Here is a 23025-nt window from a genome sequence, read left to right as displayed (position 1 = left end):
TTAATTTATTTTAAAATTTAAAAAAGGTTTTTTAGGTTTTAGACATAAAAAAAATTTACTTTTGGAAAAAGACAAAAAAAAAACCACTCAACTTTCAAATTAAAGACATGCAAATGTATTGGATTCCTTAGAAATCTAAAAATAAATAAGGGCATTTTTGTCCATTTTGCTTCTTTTTAAATTTTTCTTTCTCCTTTTGCTTTTTCAAAATGTCCCGGGTAAAATTATCATATTATTCTCAGTTAATTAATAATTTTAATTCTTAATATTTATATTAATTAAGAACAATTTTTTTGTATTTTGAATGTTTCTAGCATTTTTTACCCTTCGCTTTATATATGTAGTCACGCTCGAAACAGACTTCTTTTTTTTTTTTTGATTGAATTGGGGGGAAACCCCCAAGCAACACAACTGTATAAAATCAACACAAACAAGATAGGGACAAGACATCCCAATCAAGTCGTCAATAACTAAAGAACTTATCCAACTTAACTTATCCAAATTAGCTAATCCATCCAGACATCTTTTGATACAGTGCAAAATTTAAAGAAAATAAATATTAATCCTGTGATGCAGGATCGGTTTCACGCTTCCTCTCTTTCTAGCAGTTCAACGCCTAATTTAGTTTATTTTATTTTATTTTAGCAGAATCATACCACAACTTGATTGGGGAATTCAAATAAAACAAAAAATACTTGGTACGTACATGTCTGACTATTTTGTAAAACTCTCCGATGACACTAAAATATAAACAAACAGTTGAATTCACCGCAATCCTCCTTGATATAAAACTTGGTGCATGCATGGGTTAAGATAATAATACAGATCAGATGGGTCTTCGTCTTCCTCTGATGGGTAAAATTATGTTTGTGTATAGTCCAGGTGGACGGACATCTTCTTCCTCCAAATTTTGAGCAGGAGTTGAATGAGTAAGTAGCAAAATGGAAGGCAGGCTTCTAGTTTTCAGCTACTTGCTACTGCTGTAGCTACCTTGTTGCTTTCCTCTTCTTTCTTGGATCTCTTTTTCAATTCTCTATTGCTCTGGAAATAAATAACTAAACAACATAGGTCAAAATTGGAACACTAGTGAATTTTTATAAGGGACTGAAACTTGCTATGACCGTTGAATTTTCTTTATGATTATTATGAAATGCCTATTCTGATTCTAGGATCAAACAGAAGACAACAAAACAAAACAAAAGCAGAGGACCCCTTGACTTGATGTATCAAAAAGCAGAGAGTAAAGTTTTGAGAGATCACACCACCAAATTTATCTAAAATTTAACTTGATGTACATGAACTTGAGGAAGATGGACTGACCGCTGAATGAAGTTGAAGGGGTAAGGGGTCGAGTACGATGGAGCGGATGGACATCTTGGCAATCTCCAACACGGCAGCGTCTCGATCAGGGGCAACATCACTGCTCAAATGCTCGTAAGCTGCTTCAAAAGCCTCCTGCCAAAACCGAGGCAATCGATTGCTGCTACTTCTGCTGCTCTGGGTGTACAAATCCCACATGTGCCGCACCACCTTCTCTCTCTCCTCCACCTCCTGTGTTTATATACACAGATTAATTTCTACTACAGAGTACAGTAATTTAATTTGATTTGATTCAACCATGAAATTGAACAACATATGCAAATTTATTAGTACCAGAATATCGAGATCGTCAAAGGATGGAAGGTCCCAGTCGTCGGAGAGGCGGGTTAAGTTGCCGGCGGACCACCTGAGGGTAACGGATCCGGTGAACATGGACCAGAAAGCCAGCAGGAGAATCGCAGCTAAAACCCAGAACTTGTAGCGAGTCTTGTCCAAAAAGCTTCTGCCTTTGGATGATGGAGAAGAAGAAGAAGAAGAAGGTGAGGCGTCCTTCCTGAAGACCGTTGGTGTGGCTGTGGTTGATGGGATTGTTATGAGTGTCGGTGGATCGTTCTCTTTCATTTTAGAAGATGGAGGAGTTAATAATCTTCAACAGTGCAGGCTAAAGGCTGAAGAGCGGAGGAGACAGAGAGAGAGAGACTGAGGAGAGAAACTATTTTTTGGTCTGGGAGGTTCTGTGGACTTTTTGGTACACTAGTGTGGGTGTGGTGTGGCCCTGCCTGTGGACTTGTTGGGTGGGGGTGAGTAAATGTTTGGGTGTGGAATAGTAAATTAATTAATGGGTGGCATGGAATGGGGTGGGTGGGGTGAGCCATCAATGTATCAAATTCGATCGTCATGCATGGCATTATTAATCACACTGACGAAACGGCCGTGGAAGATGGATGAGCATGGAGTGTATGCAGTGTTTGGCCATCTACCATGCCCAATTTTGCCAGTGGAATTTGTTTTGTTTCTGCTGAATAATGGAGATGTGGGGTCCAGTTAGGCGCGGGCGGGAGGGAGGGAGCATATAGCACTTGCCGACTAGCTTTGACTCTTTGGTTTAAACTAACGTCACCTTCCTCTCACCGTCACGACCCACTCTGGTTTCCAGCATTTCCTCCTTTAGAAATTTGTGCTGCTAAATTAGAATTACTCAGCGAAGTAGCTCTCGTACTAGAAATTGACAAATCTTAAAGCCTCTCATTTTCCCACCGTCCCATCATCATCAATATTTAAAACCTCAAATCAATCCGAAAGCAGCAGGATGGAGGATAGAGGATGGAGGATGGATGGTGGTGATTGTGTTTAATCAGACAACCAAAACACTCTAAAATATGATGGACAAAACGCAACGGCTAGGCAACTTTCGGAGGCCCAATGGGCTTCTCCGGCCTCCGCAACGTTAGAACATACTCAAGCCCTAACACTGTTCTTCCCATTTCTGATTCGCAATTCTTCAACACATCGACCTAACCCACACTTTATTATAAAAGCTAAACCAAGTTCGTTAAAGTGGATACACTCCCCCTCAACTTCAATGTAGTTTAAATTAGGGTTAATTTGTGATTTATCTCCTGAATTTGTACATAGCTTTTGATGTGACCTCATCCAATTTGTCGTTAAATATGAAGGCTAATTGATCATTTTCATGGTAAAATAAAATAAAATAATTTGAACTTCGAAATAATAATCAATAATGATAGAAATAAAGTTTTTATTTAAAAAAAACCAGAGTATAGAGAATATCATCCCTCAGACCAACCCCACTTCTATAAGCTTCAGACCAACCCCATTCCCCAAAATGGAACACAACACATCCCATACAACACCACCAAAACCAGGGGAACTCAAACAAGTAATAGAAGAGAGGAGAGGGCATCTTCTGGTCTTGGTTCCTTTCCGACGTGCAGGCTAGGTTACAAAATTGTTGTATTTCAAATACATTTGAGACACGATTAAAATACAAATGAAACAAGCTTATGAATCCCCCTCAAGAAACAACCGTGTGTAGCAAAGAGATTCTGTCCTTGGGCAAATTCACTGCAACTGAATTCAGCTCAAGTATAATATAATTATTTATTCAACAAAAGAATCATATCATAAATTGAGATGAATTACCAATGCAACCTCAACCAACTTAAAATGACAACACAAAAGTATATGGCGCTCAGAAAGGGTGCATATCATATCATGGATTATCTCATATGTCCAGACATAAATTAGAGCAACCTCATCATAGCAGCCACATTCCACAAGAAACAAGGCAAACAGGTAGAATTATACAAAATTCAAAGATCCTCAGAGCCATTCCACAAGTGGAAGTTGCAGACAATCTACATAGCATCAGATTCTGTCCGCCCGTCTGCTTTTCCTCATCATTGAACATTTTTCTTAACAACTCAAAATCAACGCCAACAGAAAAGAAAAACAGGGCAATGCTTCAGATAATAAGCGGAGTAATTTTGTCCACATTTATTTCGGTGTGTAGTATAAGTGAATGTTGTTTTTAGCATCATATGCGTTGCCTAGAAATCAAATAAACAGATAGTAATTTACAAATAAATAAATAAATAAAATTTTGAAAATGGCATCAGATAATAAGCGGAGTTTATGTCAACACAAACAATCAGTATATCAATAAGCGGAAAAGATTATTCATCACTTGCCATTTGACTCCACCAACATAAACACAAAATCGAAAATCGAAAATCAAAAATCAATCTGCAAAGAAGAAGAAAGTGAGTTTCGGTAGGTCCATTTGACCCCAAAGCAATCCTATATATGCAATGGGCTGGTAAGCCAACCTCTCGCTCTCCGCATCCGTTATAGCTCCTCCAGCATTGATTTTTCGCATGGAAGGAGCGGGTAAACAGATGCACACACAATCAAAACCTAACTACCAAAACAGATGCTCAATATCTAGATCCAGTAAGAACCAAGGCAGCCAAGCAGAAACCAAGCAACGAAATTTGATTCGGATTCGTATTGAAAGCAGGAGAGTGATTGAGAACTGAGAGGAATGAGAGGCGTCAAGCAGAGCTTAAATAGGGGTTTGTGTGAATTAGGGTTTTTTCCCTTTTGGGCTTTGAAATCTGAGCATTTGCATGGGCTTTTACATGGAAAGCCCAAGCCCAAGCCCGGCTTTCAGGCCTGGTTAGTAAACAGAGACACACACCAACAACAAAAAATTAATTTCTCATTGGAGGAGACCAAAATTAGATTAATCTTGACCGATTGCGTTTTACCTATATGTACATGCAGTTCTTTCTTTCTATTTTTTACTTTGCTTCTATAAAATAAATTGAACAAAACGCAATGCCGTACATTCTAGCTCACTCCCACTTCTTGTTGATCCCCAGCGTCTTCTCTCTTAAGATCCGCAGGAGGCAGAAAGCACTCCATGGACAACCCACAAATATTGAAATCAACCTCTTCAATCTTCCACGTCTCCTCAATCCTTCTCTTCTGGTTAAATGCATGCCCGTACCTGAACAGCAAGGCAGACGTCTTGCCGCCGTGTGCTATGTTGATCCCGTCCACGTATCTATAGTCTCCGATCACCGTCTCCATCGTCGTTTCCCAAAACACATTGTCGTATCTTGACTTCATCTTGACCAACTTGGTGTCGTCGAATTGGATGAGCAGCCCCGTCCGTTGGCTGAAGTAGCCCCATATTGTGTGGTGAACAATTTCCGTCTGGGGTGTGCTTTGGGATTGTAGGATCTCTGTGGGGGTCTCAAGCTTGAGTATGAAAGATTCCTCTTTGTTAATGGTTTTCTCCCCTATGCATACTGCGTCTAGGAACAGGTTTGCTATGCTCCGAGGGTCCAATCCCTAAGAATTTAATCATTAGTTATCTTTATGTAGATAATGCTAGAAACATAACATAATATATGTAACATGTTCAATGTGAGCCAAATATGTTAATATTATTCATATGTGATCAATACCTGAAAGAAGCGACGGAGGGGTCTTGGGGGGCCTTTATTGGCATGGCAAGGTTGAGAGCCGGATTGATTCCATGCAACCTTGCCGTCGCTTCCGGCGCTGACCTTGAAGCCGGAAACAACCAATTCCAAGTACCACAAGTCGGGATTCTTTTGCCATAGAACAAACCCTCCAACCTCACTATTGCCTTTGGTTTGCACATGCACAGAGTCATCACCTTGACGCATTTCCGATCCCACCATCTTCATCTCGCCCACGGCGTACATACTATTCACCGAGTTCAATACCGCCAGTCCCCCAGTCGCCGCTACATATTGCTGCACTATATATTTTGCCGTAGAAGCCTCCTGCATGCATGCAAATTTCAATTATATTTCCGTAATAATAATGAGAAATGCACATAAATTGATATTGTTAATGTAATTAGGTTACGTACGATGGAGCAATCTTTAATGGGGCGGGTAAGGGCATTGTCGCAGTGAACCTGGAGGGGAATGAGAGGAGAGCCCACAAGCTTAAGCAAGGCCATGAACTCATTGTTCGATCGTGATGAGAAATGGGATTTACCATTTGAAGACCTGTCGACGTGGGACTGAGCTTTCATGAAAGAACGTAGGTTTGCCCAACGCAACATGGCGTTGCTGCCCATGCTGTTGAACATTTCCTCAGGAATTGGCACCTCGAGGACGGTGTCGAGGCCATCTTCTTTGTCAAGGTTAGGGCACAGCTTCCTCATAGAAATTAGGTTATTAATTAATTAAGGATTGTGGAAACAAGTTAATTAGTAATTTATTGAGAAACATATGCATGTAGGAGGGGTAGAGGAGGAGGAGAGATTAAGTTAGAGAGAAAGAGGAAAAGGGAAACTTTCCCCTTTCTCACCCTAAAGGGGCTTTAGGGTGTTTGAAACTTTGAATGGATAACAGGGTGTTCCTATTTTCTGTCAAAATTTTCAATTTTTAATTAGTAGGAGATTAAGTGGGTATTTGGAAATGAGAAGGGAGAGAGGAAGGGAGGGAGGTTTGCTTTGTTGCCTAGGGTGGTGCTTGCGCGTAGGTGTCGCATATGGCTTTGGTATGATAATTTTAAGGGCACATATATAGTAACCTTATTTTAGGAACCCGCCACCCCTACCGCAACTAAATTCAACAATATGCATAGCAGGACGTCAAGATTATGTTATGTTGACTTTAACTTATGTGCATCGAATTCATTGAGATTACGTATACAAATTCATTATATTCATGTGTAAATTTATTTTATCTACCAACTTACAAATATAAAGTTGTAAGCATGCACATGTGATTTCACTGCTTAAGCTTTGAACAAGTCCTGCATCAAAAAAGAATTTGAAGAGAGAAAACAGAAGGGTAACGAAAGCGAACTCATTCTTTATGCTTTTGTCGCCTCCTCCGGCTCGATCCATAGTGCAAAGTCAAGAAGTCAAACGCGTGTGAATAGTAGTAAAAATTTATTTATTTTGTAAGCATGATTTTGTTTCTACACGTGTCACAAAATTGTATCTTTCTGGCTGTCTGGTCCTCAACCATATAGTACAGGTTGTCCTTGTTTTCTTTTATTTTTTTCCGTGGGAAGTATAGGTTGTCTTTTAATATAATATATGAAGATGTAAGAATGAAATGGTTGGGCCATGACCGTGACTCCATGAGTGATCGAGTCTTTGATGTGTGCTGCATGGAATTCGTCAAGCCTATCACTGGATACAACCACATCCTCTACCTCCTGAAGGGGAAATGAAATTCCTTAATTTGATACGTAGCCTTCAACCCTCATTTGATTATTATAAACCCAGCCATGTATCTAACACACATTTTCGAACCAAACAATCACTAATTAAACTCCATGCATCCTTAATCTCTCTTAATTAACCATCCGATCACTTGGATTTAGCATGATAATCCTACTTTCTGTGATTCTATGGCCGGCCTCAACATACTGTATATATAGAAACCCCAAATCATCATTCTACCATCGCAATTCACAATTCCCAAGCTCAGCTTAATTTAAAGGTAATTAATGGCTAAACACTACTTCAAGCTCAAATTCCCTCGGGTTATTCCTCTGATCCAATTCTGTCGTCCCAAACACCATGCCACTTTACCGGCAATTTACCGGCTGTCTCCCGTCAACTCCAAAGCCTTGGACATCGGCTACCCCAACCTCCTCCCCGCCCCACCACCGTCCACACCCGAACACCCCTCCATCAAGCGCCGCGAGTCAACCAAGACGACGACCAAATCCTCCCGCACCGGCTGCGGATCATGCAGGTCCAGGTCATGCACGCGATATATCTCTGACTGCAACGTCGAGATCAAATCATCTGCAGATTACGAGCGCAACAACAATTATATGTCCCCGATTTCGGAGACCGAGAAGTACTACAAAAAGAAACGCAAGGAGAAGAAGAAGAGAGCCAAAGCGAAAGCCGAGCTTCCTTTTATAACTACTTCTTCGGGAAACTACGGTAACTGGTTCAGCGGCGAATTCGAAGGAGACGAAGAAAACAACGAAGAAAGCGCAACCCCACTTTACTCTTCCAGAAGCTTCTCGAACGAATTCTCACTAGTGTTAGAGAGTATAGCAGAGAAAATGTCAGACAAACAGAACAGCCTGCAAAAGAACAACAAGAAAACTAATAATGTTGATTATAATAACAGCAAAACAAAGAAGGTTCGGAGAGCCAATTCAGATTCGGATTTGAAGAAATTGACGAGTGGTGAGATTGGGAGGATAAAGACGGTGTTGCGGCCGATGAGGGCGTGCAGGGGAAAAGCAGGGAAGGTGAGAGAGAGCATGGCGGTGGTGAAGAAGTCGGAGGATCCGTACGAGGACTTTAAGAGATCGATGATGGAGATGATCATGGAGAAGCAGATTTTCGAGGCTAAAGAGTTGGAGGAGCTTCTTCACTGTTTCTTGACTTTGAACTCCCGCCACTACCAGGGGGTTATTGTGGAGGCCTTTTCTGAGATTTGGGAGCTCTTGTTTTCTGATCCTTCAGACCAATTGGGAAAGTTGAAGAACTGAATATAAATATATATAAGATGCTATATGTTATGAACTTATGATGCTATATCAGAAATCAGAATCATCCATTTTCAATTTATACAAAGTAATGAATGTTCCACGGTAACAGAATTGAGATGAACCTTGCCGGAACTGCAAGCACTCTATAATATTAAATTGTGCAGCCTCAATCATGCAGAAAATAAAATATACATGTACAACAAGCAAGCTTTTCAAGTTATTTAAGCAGAAATTCCTGCTCTTGATCGCCATCAATTCCCGGAAATGATGCCATGTCATTCTCAAAAAATTTGACATGACAGAGCTTTTCCCCAGCTTCATCAGCAAAAGTAATCTTCTTTTCCTTGTTTGCAACGTTCTCAGAAGCATTAGAACCATTGTCAGCCAATTTCTGCAATTGAGGAACGGAAATGATCAAAATGATGCCACGGACCAAGGAAAAATTATACAAAAATAAATCAGGATGAGGAGCAAACCATGATTTTACAAAACCGGTTACAGTCCCTCGACATCATGGAAAGCAATCTTCTAGCAGATGCTTCAACTCTTGTTACATTCTTAATTGCCATCCTCGCCTGCCACCATTCAAAACTCATAGATGAGCATAAAGAATTCATGCGCATTTGCATACTAAAAGGGTGCAGCAGCAAACGTATGTGAAGAAAAAAGAATATTGGTGTACCTCATTTGCATTGTATCTCAAGGATGTGGCAGGATAGGCTTCACGCTGTAATCTTTCTTCCGCAATTTCCTTCATGGTCTTTAACTCATTTGACAGTTTTGTTGCAAGACATTCAATGTCATGCATCTGGCGTTGTGAGAATGCAATGGCACTCTCTGAACAGGCTCGGATAGAAGTGCATCCTGTGCTAAAACGCGGTGCTGCAGCAGAAACATTAGAACCTTTAGGGATGCCTTTAGGATGGGAATGAATCTTCTCATTTTTGGGATTCCTATTGTTTTGCGTTTTGATAGCTCTCCTGATCTGATCAAGGCCTCCAGCTCCACCAATTGTATTCTCGGCTTGTTTTCCAAAACATAGATTCCCCTTGCAAGCTGAAATAATCGGAAACACATGAAAGTCAAATACATGGAGAATGAAAGAGAAATAACAGCAAGAGGAGGGATTTGATATACATTTCAAACCATCTGATAAATGGAGTAATGATCAGAAAACCAAATAAAATTTCAAAGTACCCAAAAAATTTATCGGCATCTCAAAATGAATTTATTCAGAAAGGAAAAAAGAATTGAAAGGAAGTTTAAACATTAAGAGGCTTTAATAAAATTGTGTTTCTTTAAAAAAAATAACAGAAATGAGTAGAAACGGAATCTACGCAAAGTTGTAGAGGACAAGGTGTCGTTTAACAAACCAAACCTAACAGCTACCGAAGAAGGCATATAAGTTGCACTGCAATTAACAGCCATGAGCATGTATGAATTGCAACACAAAAAACAGCTTTTAAATAACAAACTTTAATCCCTGCACCTTCTTCCCCAATGTTATCAAAAGTCCCATTCCTTTCCAGCCACAATATCAGAAACATAGCAAGCTAACCACATCTCCCTGAATCAAATTGAAAAGAAAAAATACACAGCCCCCAATCTGGACACCAAAACTTTTTTTAATTTAATTAAAACGGATGGAAAGAATTCTGGACGATCATAGAATACACCCTGTTGTCTACTTGGCCACACGTCAACAGACTACAAAACCACAGGTGGAGATCCCAATCAAACCATCAACTAGCTTTCTTCTAACCAAAAAATATATATATTCCATGCTAAAGCCTCAATTTTGTTAATAAAGTCAAATATTTAATATACTTTTAAAATTAAACTTCAACTTTACTGTATACTTGTAGCATCCAAGCTCACAGAGTATGTTATGATTGTAAGCATTCGATAGGCACAACATGCTTTGTACTTACTGCGATGTATCTTTGAGATATCTTCGTCCTGTAACTCAATTGACTTCATAGCCTTACACAATTTTTCTTGGGAAGCTGGTGAAATGATCTGAACATGAAAACATTTCATAAGAAACAACCTCCACACTACAATAAAGCTATATAAACAGCCAATAGATATTATGTACCTTTCTGGTCTGAAAGAGCCTTTGAGGAGGACGTTGCTGCTTTAAATTAGGACTCCCACCATTCACCAGTGTTGTAAGCTCGTCATTAGCATCAGAAGAAAAGATCCCCGGAGACAAGTTTCTTTCTGCAACAGCACAGGGAAACGTTTGGGATTGCTTCTCCTCCTCAGCCATGGGAGAATCAACAGCAGCAGAAACCAAACAGCTACCAGAGCCCAAGCCAGAGTCACTAATGGAGCTAGCTCTGGCTTCAACATTAGACGTTACATCAGCTCTGTTCTCAGCCTTAGGCAGGCATCCATCAGTTCCATTAATAGGTCCCCTGCACTGAAAGGAATCATCAACAGCCATATTGGACATTTGGACCTGGGTCTCGCTGTTAGTCTGGTATAACCTTTCATCCTCGGAGGAAAGAGTGTCATGTGTATCAAAATTATGATCTTGCGATGAAGATATTGCTTCAATGAAGATGTCAGGGTGAACCGAATCCGTGATATATCCTTCTATGTTATATTCTAATAAAGGAAAATCGAAGCACTGGTAACTGGTTATCTCTGGATCATCCGCCTTGATAATATCCCAACCTGAGGTAGTTAGAATCTGAATTGGCGTGGGATTATCATACTCCATATCTTCGTACCAGTCATCATCAACACCACAAATCTGACTTTCTTTTGTTATTGAAATTGGTAACTCAGTCCTGGAAACACAATCAGCAGCTGTCTCAGGTAATTCATTAGGCACCACTTCACAAGAACCCACCTGATTGTCACAAGCCAAAGAGGTATTACCAAGAAAACAGGTTGTGTTTTGGAAATCTGAAGAATCAGTTTCAGGAACCTCTACTTTAAGAACAGGTGTAGGCACATCTCGACTGAATTGGAGTGTCTCCGGCTCACTTGGGATGTGTTCCAATTTGGTAGTCAATATGGCACTTTGAGACATAGTGGAGACACAATTTTTCACACGCTTGCTCTTAGTCTTGGCATTTGCCTTCTTTGAGAGTTTAACTTTCCAATTACTAAGAGGCTCTATGAGATCACAATCCTCTTCATCAGTTTGCAACTCAGAATACTCTTGCTTTATAGGGCAGCACATTTCAAGTTTTTTGTTCAAATAAACAGATTTTGAACGTTTTCTTTTCTTGCTCTTGCATGTCTCTTTGATCTGCTTCAGTGTCATATTACCAAAGCCATCCAAATAATCTCTTCCATCATTGTTGTCGCTACTATTAAAACCAGAATCTTCACGTTCAGTTTTGATTGTTATATTTCGCACAGTACAGTTCCTTGTACTTTCGCCCATGACCCAATCCCTGTCCATAAACAAGCCCCTGAACTCATCTTTTGGTGGAATTGCTGCAAAAGAATCACCATTTTTGGCATCTAATGTTTCACATATGTCTATCAACTTCTTGAATTTGAGAACTGGCCTTCCACGAGCCACATTCAGAGTTTTTACCGGTAAACCACCTTTCAGAGCTTGGATGAAATGCAAATGAGTGCAACTTCTTAACTCCATCAGAGTTTTTACCGGTAAAACTCAATTCTTCTTGTTAGTACTGGAATGATCGTTACAGCGCATGAGACACTTTTCCTGCAACAAAGGCCAACTTTACTCAATATAATGATAGTTTCAATAATGGTAACCATCGATTTCATCACATACAAGGTAATGCAATGTAACGCCCAAAGAAAAATAAACAATAAACGATATGAACATGCAGTGAAATTCATATTTACACATATAGTATACAAATAGTATACTGTTCTCAGAGATAAAACAAACTTTGCAGAATTTGATTACATAAGTGGGTCATTATGGGTAATTACAAATTGATCAAGTACGCTTTACATTTTTCAACTAATTCTTAGTTCTCAAACCAGTACTGCAAAATGCACAACAGCCTGAAAACACAGATACCCACTAAGTGGAAAAGCAAAACAAATCTAATTTCAGGAAAGAAGATCATGTGTCAAGCTTAGAAGCAAGGCCCATACCTTAAAAACTTCATATACAGTCCACACACCAAATCACACCAGTGATAAAAAAAAATTCCGAGTATTGAATATTCCAAAACGATTAAATCAAACTATTATATCAACACAAAAAAACATAAAAGTGACCAGTAACTATTCTTATTTAGCAGCACGTAACAGTAATTTAACGAAAATCAAACCCTAAGCCCCAAAAAGATGATGATTAAAAAAACTGAAAGACAAAAAATTTACCAGATTCCTCCACGAGGAGCACCACTGCTGCTAGGTCTTTGCTCCAGCCAATTGAATCGGAGACGCCTGTAGGGAAACAAACACTTTCAGAAGACCCCCATATTCCACAGACGAATTTAACTTTAAATAAATCGGAGATCCAGAATATTAAAAATGAAAACCTTAATTGAAGCCCTAATCAATTAGTGGGCTTCAACTGTTAACAAATCAAAATCAAAACTTCAAAGTGGAAATTAAAATTAGAAACTTAGGTTGGCTAGAGAGAGATTACCTTCTATAAGATCCCTCTGTTTGGGGATTCCACACCAGCGAAGAACGGCAATAAGAATAAGGGATAGAAAGAGGTAGGTGAGAGGGAAATGGCACAAACGGAACCACAGAGAGAGAAGCTGATGAGCTGAATAGGCTGGGCTGCTTTGGAGTTCCAGTGAGAGCGAAAGGAGCAGAAAGTTGAGATCCGAGAGGTAGGGGGCCTGCAAGGGCTTTAGCTCGGGGAAAGAGGTATTTAGACAAAAGAAAGCGCGCCAAATTCTGTTTGGCGGGAACTCAAACGTTCTCTCCATTTAATATTCGGGTGGGAAAGGGGATAATAGGGTACAAAATCAAGTATAGGATTGATGATACGCTGTTCATATCTAGCCGTTGATCTGTCTCTCTCTCTCTTTTTCGTTCTCTTTCTGTTCATATCTAGCCGTTGATCTGTCTCTGTCTCTCTTTTTCGTTCTCTTCTGTTCATATATAGCCGTTGATCTCTCTGTCTCTCTGTCTCTCTCTCCTTCTTTCTAAACAAAAATTCGTATTTTGCAAATACTAGTGGGTAGGGGCAGGATGGGAAATGGAAACATACTTTTTTAAGAAACAAAATCACCTTTTCTACTTACGATATGTTAAATGTTAAATCATTAAAATAAAATTAAAATTTAGTAAGTGTATTAACAAACGAATATGATAAAATTTGAAACAAAACATCATAGCATTTACAATGGTGAAAGTCATTTTAATTTTATTTTAATAAAATTGAATTTTTAACTTGTAGTTGTAAAGTTTAATTAATTTTTAAGATTAATATTTCATTTCAGATATCAATAGTTCATTTCAAATGTCAATAAAATGAACTCTGAAATCAAATTGATTTCAATAAGCTAGCCCACCATAATAACTTTACACCTCTTCTCTTTTTTATTTTTTGGTAAATACCATGAGATGTCCCCACACCCGAAGGGTAGGATTAATCTCCTCCTGGAGTTTGGCCACAAAGTGCTTCCAACGAGTTTTGAACTTCTATCATTGAAGTACTAGGTAGCTCGCCAGTTGGAGGTGGCAATACATGGTAGCCATGCCATTACAACCTCTCTCTTATTAATACATAGATAACATTACTTTTTACTTTTTCTATTACATTTAATTTGTGTAAACTAGCCGTTACTTTTTTTTTTTCAAAGCAACTAGCCGTTTCTGATTTATTTCACTATTAAAAGAAACAAACATCTAGTTAATATATATACTAGCCATTACTAATTTGTTTCACTTTTCAAAAAAAGAATAGCTAATTATATATACTAGTCATTGGTAATTTATTTCACTTTCCAAAACACAAATGGCTAGTTCCCTTTTCAAACATATTTACCCATAAATACATATGTATAAAACAACTCTCCCACAACTTCCTACACCCACAAAAAATTATTTATGTTGAAATTTTATTTTCAATAAAAAAATTGTTTATGTTTAAATTTTATTTGTCAATAGAAAATTTTGTTTAATATATATATATATATATATATTCAACATTGATATCTTTTTAAAGATCTCTTTGAAACCATTTTTATTTTATAATTCTTATCGTAATTAAATTTATTTATTTTATTTATTCAATCATTTTAGCATAAAGCCTACAAATACTAGTTGATTTGAAGATATATCAAATTTTTAATTAAACATTATCACTAACTACCAAATAGTATATTGAGATACATTTATCACTTAGTTGGAATATATTTCTAGAAAAGAAAAATAAAATGATTATGAGAGCATTCGAAATGGTTACTCAACTAAACACTACAAGTAATTAACCCTAATAAGGTGCATGCCTTAATCCTCTTTCATTTTATTGTTTTTAACTAATTTTACAATTATTTATGAGATTTAATTGCAAATCTTAAATTTTCATATATATACAATTCATTCATTTATTTCATAGTTGTCGTTCATCTTTCGTCATCATTATTATTCGTCGTTCATTATGGCTATAATATTTTATTTTAAATGTTTACATAACATATATACGAAAATTTAGTTAGTCATTGTAGAAATGTGACTGTCACCGTACATTACATGTGTATTGTCTCTTTGATAGAGTAGATACAGTGTTGTTGACCATTTCTTTTTTGTTTTTTGTTTCATATTGTTTTTTATCAAAAGTTTTTTTTTTTCATGAGTTATAATTATTTGGTTTTCAATTAGGAGCATAAAAGCTCGCCCACACATTCCTTGAACCTCTCACACCCCAAGTCAATGCAAAATAAATCTCCGACAAAACAAGACTCAAAGTTTCAACACTACATTTATTACAATTCTTAAGTAATAAAATTAGGCTGTAATAAATTTGGGACAATAATTAGGTTACAAATTAATTACAGCCTAATTTTATTGCTAAGGAATTGCAACAAATATAGTGCTGAAACTTTGAGTCTTGATTTTATCGAAGATTTATTTTGAGCCGCAATAGAAAGTAAGGAGGAGTTTCTCTTTATGGGTAGAAAGGGAAGTATGGTCATTAAATTTGACTTCTTTTTATCGTCTTGTTTATTATCGAAAATTATAGATAAATAGGAATGAAAGTTTATAGGTGAAAAACCCGAAAAGGACACGAAAGAGGCGCCACCAACCAAAAATGACATGCCCAAAGTTAATCGGGAAAAACACCAAATAAAACAAACATTTGCGTTCACAAAAAAAACCAATTGAAACCCTCAACAACATCCGTCCTCACCTTCCCACCTTGTTAACGATGAAGGCATCTCTGAAGGGCAAGTACGAGACAGACAAGAGCAGCGCGGCTGCAAACATCTCCGTTTTCGCCAGCGATGTCAAGTTCCGAGCTTCACTTACCGATGCCACCTTCGCCGCCGGACCCAGCTTAAACGGCTTGGTTCTGGCCGTAGAAAAACCGGGCTCCTTCATCGTCGATTACAACGTTCCCAAAAAGGTAAACAGATTTTGACAACTGGGTAGTGTAGGAATTGGGTGCACTTAGTGATTTTAACTGTGACTGTGGTGTCTTTGGGTGTGCAGGACTTTAGGTTTCAGTTCTTGAACTCAGTTAGGGTTGCTGGTAAGCCGTTGAATTTGAATTACATTCACAGCAGAGGTGACAATAGAACTATTTTGGACGGAACCCTGGTGCTCGATTCGGCCAACAAGGTCTCGGCTAATCACGTGCTTGGCTCGAGGAATGGCAAGTTCAAGTACTCTTATCTTCACGGCGGCGTGACCACGTTTGAGCCCTCCTACGATTTGGCTAAGAACTCGTGGGATTTTGCGGTTTCTCGGAGGGTTTATGGTGATGATGTGTTCAGGGCTTCGTACCAGACGTCGAGCAAGCTGTTGGGGTTGGAATGGTCGAGGAATTCAAAAATTAATGGCTCTTTCAGGGTAATTGACTTTTGTTGTTGAGATTTCTTGGTTCTTTGTTTGGTTTTTTCTGTGCTTTATCTACTTGCGTTAGAAATTTGAATTATCAACCAAGCATGCGCTTTGAATTTTGGATTATCAATTTATTGAGGGCTGTCTGTTGCGTGTTGCTTGCTTTCTGATTCTGGTATGAGCTTTCGTTCTGTAATTTAGTGTGTAATAGCTAAATTGTGCTTCAATCTCTGAACGTATATATCTATGTATGTATTTTGTCATGTGGTAAAATTGTTTCCATTGAAGGCTTCCCTGAGTTTTCACTTGAGATCCCATGAGACAGGGAGGTAATGGGGAATAGGATATGCTTTTATCACTTCGAACAGTTAGTTGATGGCGTGTAGTGTGCATGTTTTCGAATTGTTGAGGTTCATTTCTAGTATACATTCAACTTGATTATACCCTCACCTACTGAGGTGACAGGCTAGTTTCGAGGGAAATCTAAATCTGTCAAGGAATTGAGCTAACCTTAATTTGGGGACACTAGGTGACCTTGTCCTTTCCTGATGAGGGTGCTAGAGGAGTTGATGATTGTGAAATTGGGAGTGATTTGTGACACTGGAAAGGGCGCTGTTGAAAGGGCTGCAGTTTGGAACATGAAGGTGAAGTTTTGGGGATTTTATATCCTTTGGTATGTCGGTCAGCCCAAGTACATAGTATAGGCATATAGATTTCTTGTAACAGTATATCCCGTGAATTTACGAGGAATTAGGATCAACAGGTCTCAACTCAAGTCTGTTGTAGAGGCAAGGGATCCAAATTTATTCTCTCTGTTGCCACCTATTATGAATTCTTTTAATCTTGTATATTGCCAACGGGGGTTAGAGGTGTTGAGGTTGTGGTAGTGACGAGGGCGATGTTAGTGGTTTTTCTTTTACTAGTGGTGAGTTGGATTTAGTTGTTGGCGGTGGCAGCATCAAAGGTGAAAGCCACTTGTCCAAAATGGGAGTAGTAGTCTTTGCGTGGCGGAGACGACTGCAATGATCGATAGTGTCTATAGTGTCATTGCAGTGGAGGAGTTCAATTGTTTTAAGTCTAAATATGCGGCCATCCAATTATTGGGAATGTTAAGAAATGCTGTTAACTGGGACAAACCGGCTTGTGATTTTTCTTATGATGGGACTGTATTGAGAATTCAACATGTATGTTTGTGCTTAACTTGTAGCTGTGTGGACTCTGGTGTGAAACTATTTTTAGGTTTTAACTTTTTGCTTTTTATTGTTTTTGAACGATACTGGACTCAAGCTTTTGCTAATAATGGTGTGCTTGCATTTTTTCCAGGTTTTAGCAACCGTCAATTTGGCTGAGGAACAAAAAATCCCAAAATTAACTGCAGAGAGTACCTGGGATTTCGAGATGTGATTGTTATAGTAATTATCTTGTTTCATTTGTCATTAAAATTTCGTAGTCTGATAAACTGCTTACTATTGTCGCCTGATGGCTGTAAACATCATTTTGTCATTGATTAGCGTGTTTTCATCATTGGGCTGATTCACCTGATATCTCCAAAATATGAATTGTGGATCTCTCATGTTGTGAGTAACCATAAATCTTCATTCGATCTCTGAAATAATTCTCTCTTGGAGGAACCGCAGGTTATTTACACCTTTTTATACTGAAATTATACATCTTTATTGGCTTGAGAATGGTCTTCAGAACTTTTCTAAGGAAGTTAATATTGTGATTCAAAATCCCTAAATAAGACAAATTGGATTATCTCCGCCGAGAGACTCGAATGAGGGGTTATAATGAGGGGTCCTTAATAGCCGTTCAACCTAGTGCAAAGTTATTATTGAACTGTTAAATTGAACTCCATCATTGTAACCCCTCAACATAACCTCTCCTTATGGAAGCTTCCATCTTCATTTGGTTAAAAAATAAAAATAAAAATAAAAATAAAAATGCTATTTTTCTATAGCAATGAACTGCTCCGGCCAAACCTGTGGACCGCTAATCTAAAGTGGCCCTTAAAACCCATTATCTGCTTAAGTGGAGCCCAAAATCAAACCTATCATACTTCGGTATCATAGGGCACGATCTCGCCCTTTAATCACAACCGTTTACCAAAACCTAAAGAATATGACGGTCCAGATGTTTCGTCATGAAAACAGGTAATTTTGGCGGTACTAGCTTCACGAAAAGAATTTTGAACCATTTGGCGCTTAAATTAAATCCGAGAAATTCCTACAACCACTAGGCTTACAACCGGACAATAGAAAGAAATCACACTGCGTTTATTTTTCTCAGGAATTAGAGTAGATCCGCCTTAAAGTTCCATTGTCTGATAAACCCTAATTTTTTTTCCTTCAACTATTACGCTGAGAAATTCATTGCAGAGATGGACAGCGACGAAGATTTTGAGCTCTTTTCCGGGGAGGCTGCCCCTCCAGTCCGTGAAACGAAGCTGAAGCGCTTAAAGAAAGCAATTAGGAGGGTTTCCATTTCTGAAGAGCCTCTCCTCGATAAATCTGAAAGTGACCGAGTGAATTCCTCCGAATTTGAAGCCCTCAGTTTGGAGGAATCGAATGAGCCATCGGGGTCAAGGATTGGATCGGAGAGTCTGCGTGGTGAGAGTGAAATAAATCCCGATTTCGATGGTTTTGGTGGCGAAGCTGAAACGAATTCCGGTTTTGATGGTTTGGTCGGCGAAGGTGAATCTAATTCTGGTTTAGATGGTTTGGGCGGTGAAGGTGAAGCTAATTCTGGCTCTGATGGTTTGGGCTGTGAAGGTGAAATGAATTCGAGTTTCGATGGATTGGGTGGTGGGGAAGATGGATCAGGAGCTAAGAGGGTCTTGGATTTTGGGTCTGTAGTTGAGGAATTCCCCGAAGAGGGTGAAGATCGAAACCAAGAGATGCCAGAAGAAAGTGGGGATATGAGGATGAATGAACCGGATAAGAAACGGCGTAGTTCTGATTGCTTCGAGGAAAACAAAGACAAGAAGAAGAGTAAGAGGGCCAAGAGTGAAATCACCGCAGCCAAGGGCAAGAGGAGAACCGAAAAGGTATTCAGTTTTTTCACATTGTATCCATAAATTGCATTGCAATTAGTTTATCTTCTTCTGATTATTTCGTATTGTTCTGATCTTATAGGAAAGACGAGATCATCTAAAGCAACTCCATGCTGAATCTCAGAGACTTTTGCGAGGTATAAACCTTGTCTGGAGCTTATTTTATATAAATTAATACATGTGTATCTTCAAGTAATGCCAATTATATTAGTACTCATTTATAAATTATTGCAGTTATTTGTGTCTATCTACTCACTTTGCACATCTTCCTCCTTGTTAGAAACCAGAGATGCGGCATTTAAACCTATACCACTTGTTCAGAAGCCGATATCTTCAGTTCTGGAGAAGATTCGGAAAAGAAAACTGGAGGTTTTGCAAAAGTTAGTATTTTACTAATGCATCTAGAAATGATCTTAGGCTTGCTGTTTATTCAAATAATAAATATCACAGTAATATGTTATTGAATATATTATTTTTTTGGGCGTGTTGCAGATGCAGTGGTACAGTAATGGGCAGCCAATTGCATGCCATTGAGGAGCCAATTGCATCCCGGACTGAAATGGGTAGTATTGCAAATGGGGTGAGCATGGATCGGTCTAATGATGATGAAGAGCAGTCAAGCAGTGAAAATGTTTCTTCCCAGATGGTAATTGAAGACATGTTTCTTGATCAATTTTGTTTTTGCATATCTAAGAGTACACTAATTGGGTGTTTCTTCTAACCACAAATAGGGGATTTGAGAGAATGTTGCAGTTTTACGAATGAGCTATGCTTATGTGACACCTGAATTATGCTTCTAATATTATGTTCATTGCTGTCAAAATGTTTCATGGAATCCTTTTGATACTTCTTATTATTATGGGAGAGTTTTCTGCATTAGGTTGAGACAGATTTTCCCTTCATTAAATGGTTGTATTTGATGAACTGCAGGATGTTGACAAGGATTCCAAGCAAGCATTTCGAGCACCTATTGATGACACTCAGGTTCTTTTCACATTACAACCAGTGTTATCAGTCTTCCAACAGATTGTGTATTTAAACATGACTGTTTCACCTTTTGCACTGTTGTAGGAGCTGTTTTCGGATTCCCAGACTACTGATTCCAAAGATGATCTGCCAAATGATGCTCCCCGCAGCCCTCTGGAAGAGGTTTTTGCACCGTCCATACTTGCAATGAACTTAAAGCTTGACTCTGCGCCTCCTTATGATGTGTAAGTGTTATTAATATGTCTTCATATCTTGTAAAGGGGAAGCACTCAATTAGTTTGTTTCGTTTTGCATTCCAAATTATCTCTATAATGAAATAAGTTGGATCACTTCTTTGAGTTTTTCTGATGAATGGGCAATGACACTGTTCTCTTTATAGTTCTTCTGACGAGGAGGACGACAATGACAAAGAGAATATTAATCCCCATCCTACTGGAGTGTCTGACTTGCCTTCATCTCCAATTGGCGACCCTGTCAAAGCTTTTGTGGATGATGAAGCCGAGGAAGAAGATGACAGTGATCATGACCTGTTTCGGTTCCAAGATAGTGAAGAAGATGAGGAGGATGGTGATGCTGCAGAGCTTAATGATATGATAGCAACTGGATATGAAGAAAGGCCGATGGATAGTGAAAAGCGGAATGAACTCCATCAAAAGTGGCTTGAGCAACAGGATGCTTCTGGAACAGAAAAAATTATGCAGAAACTGAAGTTTGGTTCTAATCTAAAAGAAACAACGTTACTTGAAGAGAAGGATGCAGATGGAGAGAAAGATGCAGACAGAGAGGAGGATGCAGATGGAGAGGAAGATGAATATGGAGAGGAAGATACAAATGCTGTGCAAATGAGCTTAAGACAAATTAAGCAAATGATTCCTCTAATGTTTACCGATAATGATGATGCGTACTTGTCATCTGATGATGATGAAACAGAAAAGAGACTAGCTAAACAGTGCCTGTCTGAGAAAGCTGTGAGTCCTTAGCGGTTTATTGGATGCAACTTTTAAAATTTAGGTCCATTATACCATATGACGGTGGAAATTCTTTTTACTGTTTCAATCATGGATCCACTCCATTATATTTGTATAACTGCATTTCATGCTATTTTTTCTGGAAATATTATTTTAATTTACAAGAATATTTTGATTCGAAACAGGAAGAGCAGGCTACTTTCTTGTCACCAGCAGAGGATGAAAGTTGTAGGGAAGCTTTTGGTTTTATAAAGAAGCTGAATGTTGTGTCTGATACTAAGAAGGCCAAAACACCTTGTAAGATCTGTCATTTGTCATATAATTTATGGGTGTGTAAAATTTTGCTTTGTACTCTGCTGATTTCGTTGTTTTCCTATTTTGCAGCCTTTTCTAGTGTGCCGCTCATGGGAGGAGACAGGGACATATCATCAAAGGTAACTTGTGGTTCTGGATGTTGAATGCACATATATTCTCTGCATGTAGTCTCCCTTTTGTGTTCAAACAAGCTTGAACCTTGGACACCTTATGCATACAATCATTTCAGTCATTTTCATTCCAATCTTTATATAGAAATTTATGGAACATCAAGGATGATAAATCATGGCTGATTTTAGCAAGGTTTTTGTACGATGATATTGATCATAAGCTCTGCCATTGGTAAATGTTGCAGTCATCCTTCTTAGGCTGGGGATCTAATCATTCTCTGCCCTCATCCCGAAAGCATGGGTTGGGCACAGTTCGCTCTATAATTTTTGGACGAGGTGGCAGCAATAGTAGGAGCACAAGTTCAGTGTTAGAGGATTCTTCAGATACGGTAGGGTCTATATCCGGAATTGAAGTGCATCTAGTTCTTAGTTCTTTCCATATGGTTTTTCTGAAAGTTGCACTAGGTTCTTTAGCAATTTAATTTTCTTCTGGTTGTCAAATCATCAATGGCAAATGGAAATAGGAATTGAAGTGCATCTAGTTATGCCTTGACTCTTCAGTCAGTACTCAGTATTAGATAGAAACCAAAACCATAAATTTTTACCAAATGCTGAAAATGTCTATTGGTTATGGGATGAATGCAGATTCAGAGGGAGAATCCACCAACCAGGACTACTTCAGCCAGGCTTAGCAATTCCAAAGTAATGACTAGTTCTCAGAAATCGTCACCTGAAGCTGTTGTGCAGACAGACTCGTCAGCTGAAGCTGTTCCCAAGGCAAACGCATCTGCTGAAGCTGTTGCGCAGACAGACGCATCAGCTGAAGCTGGTGGGAAGAATACAGGCACATCACCTTCGTTACTCAAAATATTAAGGCAGTCTTCCTTGCATGCAAAGCGCTGCACTGCGGAGACAATGATTGGCCAAACCCAAATTGAATCCGTCTTAGCTTCGTTCAAGGTGGGCAGGAAACCAGTGCAGACAACGAGAAGAACTTGATTGTCAAACATTCTTGAATGATGGTGACGTGGACAAACTTTTTAATTGTAGCTCTTTGTAATCCTTGCCCCCTTGATCCGTTAAAAAATGCATTAATTAAAGCATAGCTGACATTTTACCGTAAGTTGTATACCAAAGTCCCATAAGAGGTGACGAGTTACACCACCTGCCGGTATTACGATACCACACTGTAATTACTGGTGAGGAGGCCATTGCGTTTCGAAGGGACAATTTGTTATTGTTTTGGGGTTTTGGAAAAGGG

At 38.7% G+C, this 23025-nt stretch overlaps 6 protein-coding genes and 2 non-coding genes across 9 annotated transcripts; 3 read left to right on the top strand and 5 right to left on the bottom strand.

Moving 5' to 3' along the window:
* Positions 1 to 608: 608 nt before the first annotated feature.
* LOC103320830 (uncharacterized) lies at positions 609 to 2101 on the bottom strand. Of its 2 annotated transcripts, none has more exons than XM_008222562.3 (3): positions 1654 to 2101; positions 1321 to 1551; positions 609 to 1041 (listed from the first exon to the last, which is right to left on the bottom strand). In XM_008222562.3, the coding sequence occupies exons 1-3, from the start codon at positions 1939 to 1941 to the stop codon at positions 964 to 966; spliced, it is 597 nt and encodes a 198-aa protein (XP_008220784.2). In that variant the 5' UTR covers positions 1942 to 2101; the 3' UTR covers positions 609 to 963. The 2 variants fall into 2 exon arrangements, with proteins under 2 accessions (XP_008220784.2, XP_008220785.2); XM_008222563.3 differs by having other exon boundaries at positions 939 to 1055; positions 1654 to 2077.
* A 1697-nt stretch (positions 2102 to 3798) lies between these two features.
* LOC148919687 (small nucleolar RNA R16) lies at positions 3799 to 3880 on the bottom strand. Its single transcript, XR_016124839.1, has one exon. It is a non-coding gene; the product is annotated as a small nucleolar RNA R16 (small nucleolar RNA).
* A 68-nt stretch (positions 3881 to 3948) lies between these two features.
* LOC148919686 (small nucleolar RNA R16) lies at positions 3949 to 4035 on the bottom strand. The gene has a single exon (XR_016124837.1). It is a non-coding gene; the product is annotated as a small nucleolar RNA R16 (small nucleolar RNA).
* A 521-nt stretch (positions 4036 to 4556) lies between these two features.
* Positions 4557 to 6181, bottom strand: LOC103320829 (DUF620 family protein (DUF620)). Its single transcript, XM_008222561.3, has 3 exons — positions 5750 to 6181; positions 5316 to 5660; positions 4557 to 5199 (listed from the first exon to the last, which is right to left on the bottom strand). Exons 1-3 carry the CDS (start codon positions 6047 to 6049, stop codon positions 4693 to 4695), a joined length of 1152 nt encoding a protein of 383 aa, XP_008220783.2. The 5' UTR covers positions 6050 to 6181; the 3' UTR covers positions 4557 to 4692.
* A 1023-nt stretch (positions 6182 to 7204) lies between these two features.
* On the top strand, positions 7205 to 8479 carry LOC103320934 (uncharacterized). The gene has a single exon (XM_008222673.2). The coding sequence runs from the start codon at positions 7351 to 7353 to the stop codon at positions 8356 to 8358; it is 1008 nt and encodes a 335-aa protein (XP_008220895.2). The 5' UTR covers positions 7205 to 7350; the 3' UTR covers positions 8359 to 8479.
* On the bottom strand, positions 8410 to 13165 carry LOC148919685 (uncharacterized). The gene is made up of 7 exons (XM_089046646.1): positions 12959 to 13165; positions 12688 to 12753; positions 10457 to 12052; positions 10290 to 10377; positions 9041 to 9414; positions 8835 to 8933; positions 8410 to 8749 (listed from the first exon to the last, which is right to left on the bottom strand). Exons 3-7 carry the CDS (start codon positions 11975 to 11977, stop codon positions 8576 to 8578), a joined length of 2256 nt encoding a protein of 751 aa, XP_088902772.1. The 5' UTR covers positions 11978 to 12052; positions 12688 to 12753; positions 12959 to 13165; the 3' UTR covers positions 8410 to 8575.
* A 2441-nt stretch (positions 13166 to 15606) lies between these two features.
* On the top strand, positions 15607 to 17885 carry LOC103320828 (outer envelope pore 24B-like protein). The gene is made up of 3 exons (XM_008222560.3): positions 15607 to 15895; positions 15982 to 16341; positions 17656 to 17885. Exons 1-3 carry the CDS (start codon positions 15698 to 15700, stop codon positions 17734 to 17736), a joined length of 639 nt encoding a protein of 212 aa, XP_008220782.2. The 5' UTR covers positions 15607 to 15697; the 3' UTR covers positions 17737 to 17885.
* A 495-nt stretch (positions 17886 to 18380) lies between these two features.
* On the top strand, positions 18381 to 22887 carry LOC103320827 (DNA ligase-like protein). The gene is made up of 12 exons (XM_008222559.3): positions 18381 to 18485; positions 18711 to 19378; positions 19467 to 19521; positions 19665 to 19764; positions 19877 to 20030; positions 20315 to 20368; positions 20456 to 20595; positions 20751 to 21339; positions 21525 to 21636; positions 21724 to 21773; positions 22010 to 22153; positions 22410 to 22887. The coding sequence occupies exons 1-12, from the start codon at positions 18476 to 18478 to the stop codon at positions 22761 to 22763; spliced, it is 2430 nt and encodes an 809-aa protein (XP_008220781.2). The 5' UTR covers positions 18381 to 18475; the 3' UTR covers positions 22764 to 22887.
* The last annotated feature ends 138 nt before the right edge of the window (positions 22888 to 23025 follow it).

Source organism: Prunus mume, linkage group LG2, assembly GCF_029339155.1.
Source record: "Prunus mume cultivar Tortuosa linkage group LG2, ASM2933915v1, whole genome shotgun sequence".
Classification (NCBI taxonomy): Eukaryota; Viridiplantae; Streptophyta; class Magnoliopsida; order Rosales; family Rosaceae; genus Prunus; species Prunus mume.
Note: the sequence above shows the minus strand (reverse complement) of the source record. Positions and strands in the feature narration are given on the sequence as shown.

Excerpts from the sequence above, each read along its gene's own strand:
- LOC103320830 (XM_008222562.3), bottom strand. The coding sequence starts at position 1,941 with ATGAAAGAGAACGATCCACCGACACTCATAACAATCCCATCAACCACA. Across the intron at positions 1,552-1,653 it reads TTGACGATCTCGATATTCTG|GAGGTGGAGGAGAGAGAGAA; the intron begins GTACTAATAAAT and ends ATATAAACACAG. Across the intron at positions 1,042-1,320 it reads CCCTTCAACTTCATTCAGCG|AGCAATAGAGAATTGAAAAA; the intron begins GTCAGTCCATCT and ends ATTTATTTCCAG.
- LOC103320829 (XM_008222561.3), bottom strand. The coding sequence starts at position 6,049 with ATGAGGAAGCTGTGCCCTAACCTTGACAAAGAAGATGGCCTCGACACC. Across the intron at positions 5,661-5,749 it reads CCATTAAAGATTGCTCCATC|GAGGCTTCTACGGCAAAATA; the intron begins GTACGTAACCTA and ends GCATGCATGCAG. Across the intron at positions 5,200-5,315 it reads CCCTCCGTCGCTTCTTTCAG|GGATTGGACCCTCGGAGCAT; the intron begins GTATTGATCACA and ends TTAAATTCTTAG.
- LOC103320934 (XM_008222673.2), top strand. The coding sequence starts at position 7,351 with ATGGCTAAACACTACTTCAAGCTCAAATTCCCTCGGGTTATTCCTCTG.
- LOC148919685 (XM_089046646.1), bottom strand. The coding sequence starts at position 11,977 with ATGGAGTTAAGAAGTTGCACTCATTTGCATTTCATCCAAGCTCTGAAA. Across the intron at positions 8,934-9,040 it reads TGAGATACAATGCAAATGAG|GCGAGGATGGCAATTAAGAA; the intron begins GTACACCAATAT and ends GAATGGTGGCAG. Across the intron at positions 8,750-8,834 it reads ACCGGTTTTGTAAAATCATG|AAATTGGCTGACAATGGTTC; the intron begins GTTTGCTCCTCA and ends CCTCAATTGCAG.
- LOC103320828 (XM_008222560.3), top strand. The coding sequence starts at position 15,698 with ATGAAGGCATCTCTGAAGGGCAAGTACGAGACAGACAAGAGCAGCGCG. Across the intron at positions 15,896-15,981 it reads ATTACAACGTTCCCAAAAAG|GACTTTAGGTTTCAGTTCTT; the intron begins GTAAACAGATTT and ends TTGGGTGTGCAG. Across the intron at positions 16,342-17,655 it reads AAATTAATGGCTCTTTCAGG|GTTTTAGCAACCGTCAATTT; the intron begins GTAATTGACTTT and ends CATTTTTTCCAG.
- LOC103320827 (XM_008222559.3), top strand. Across the intron at positions 19,379-19,466 it reads GCAAGAGGAGAACCGAAAAG|GAAAGACGAGATCATCTAAA; the intron begins GTATTCAGTTTT and ends CTGATCTTATAG. Across the intron at positions 19,765-19,876 it reads AAACTGGAGGTTTTGCAAAA|ATGCAGTGGTACAGTAATGG; the intron begins GTTAGTATTTTA and ends GGCGTGTTGCAG.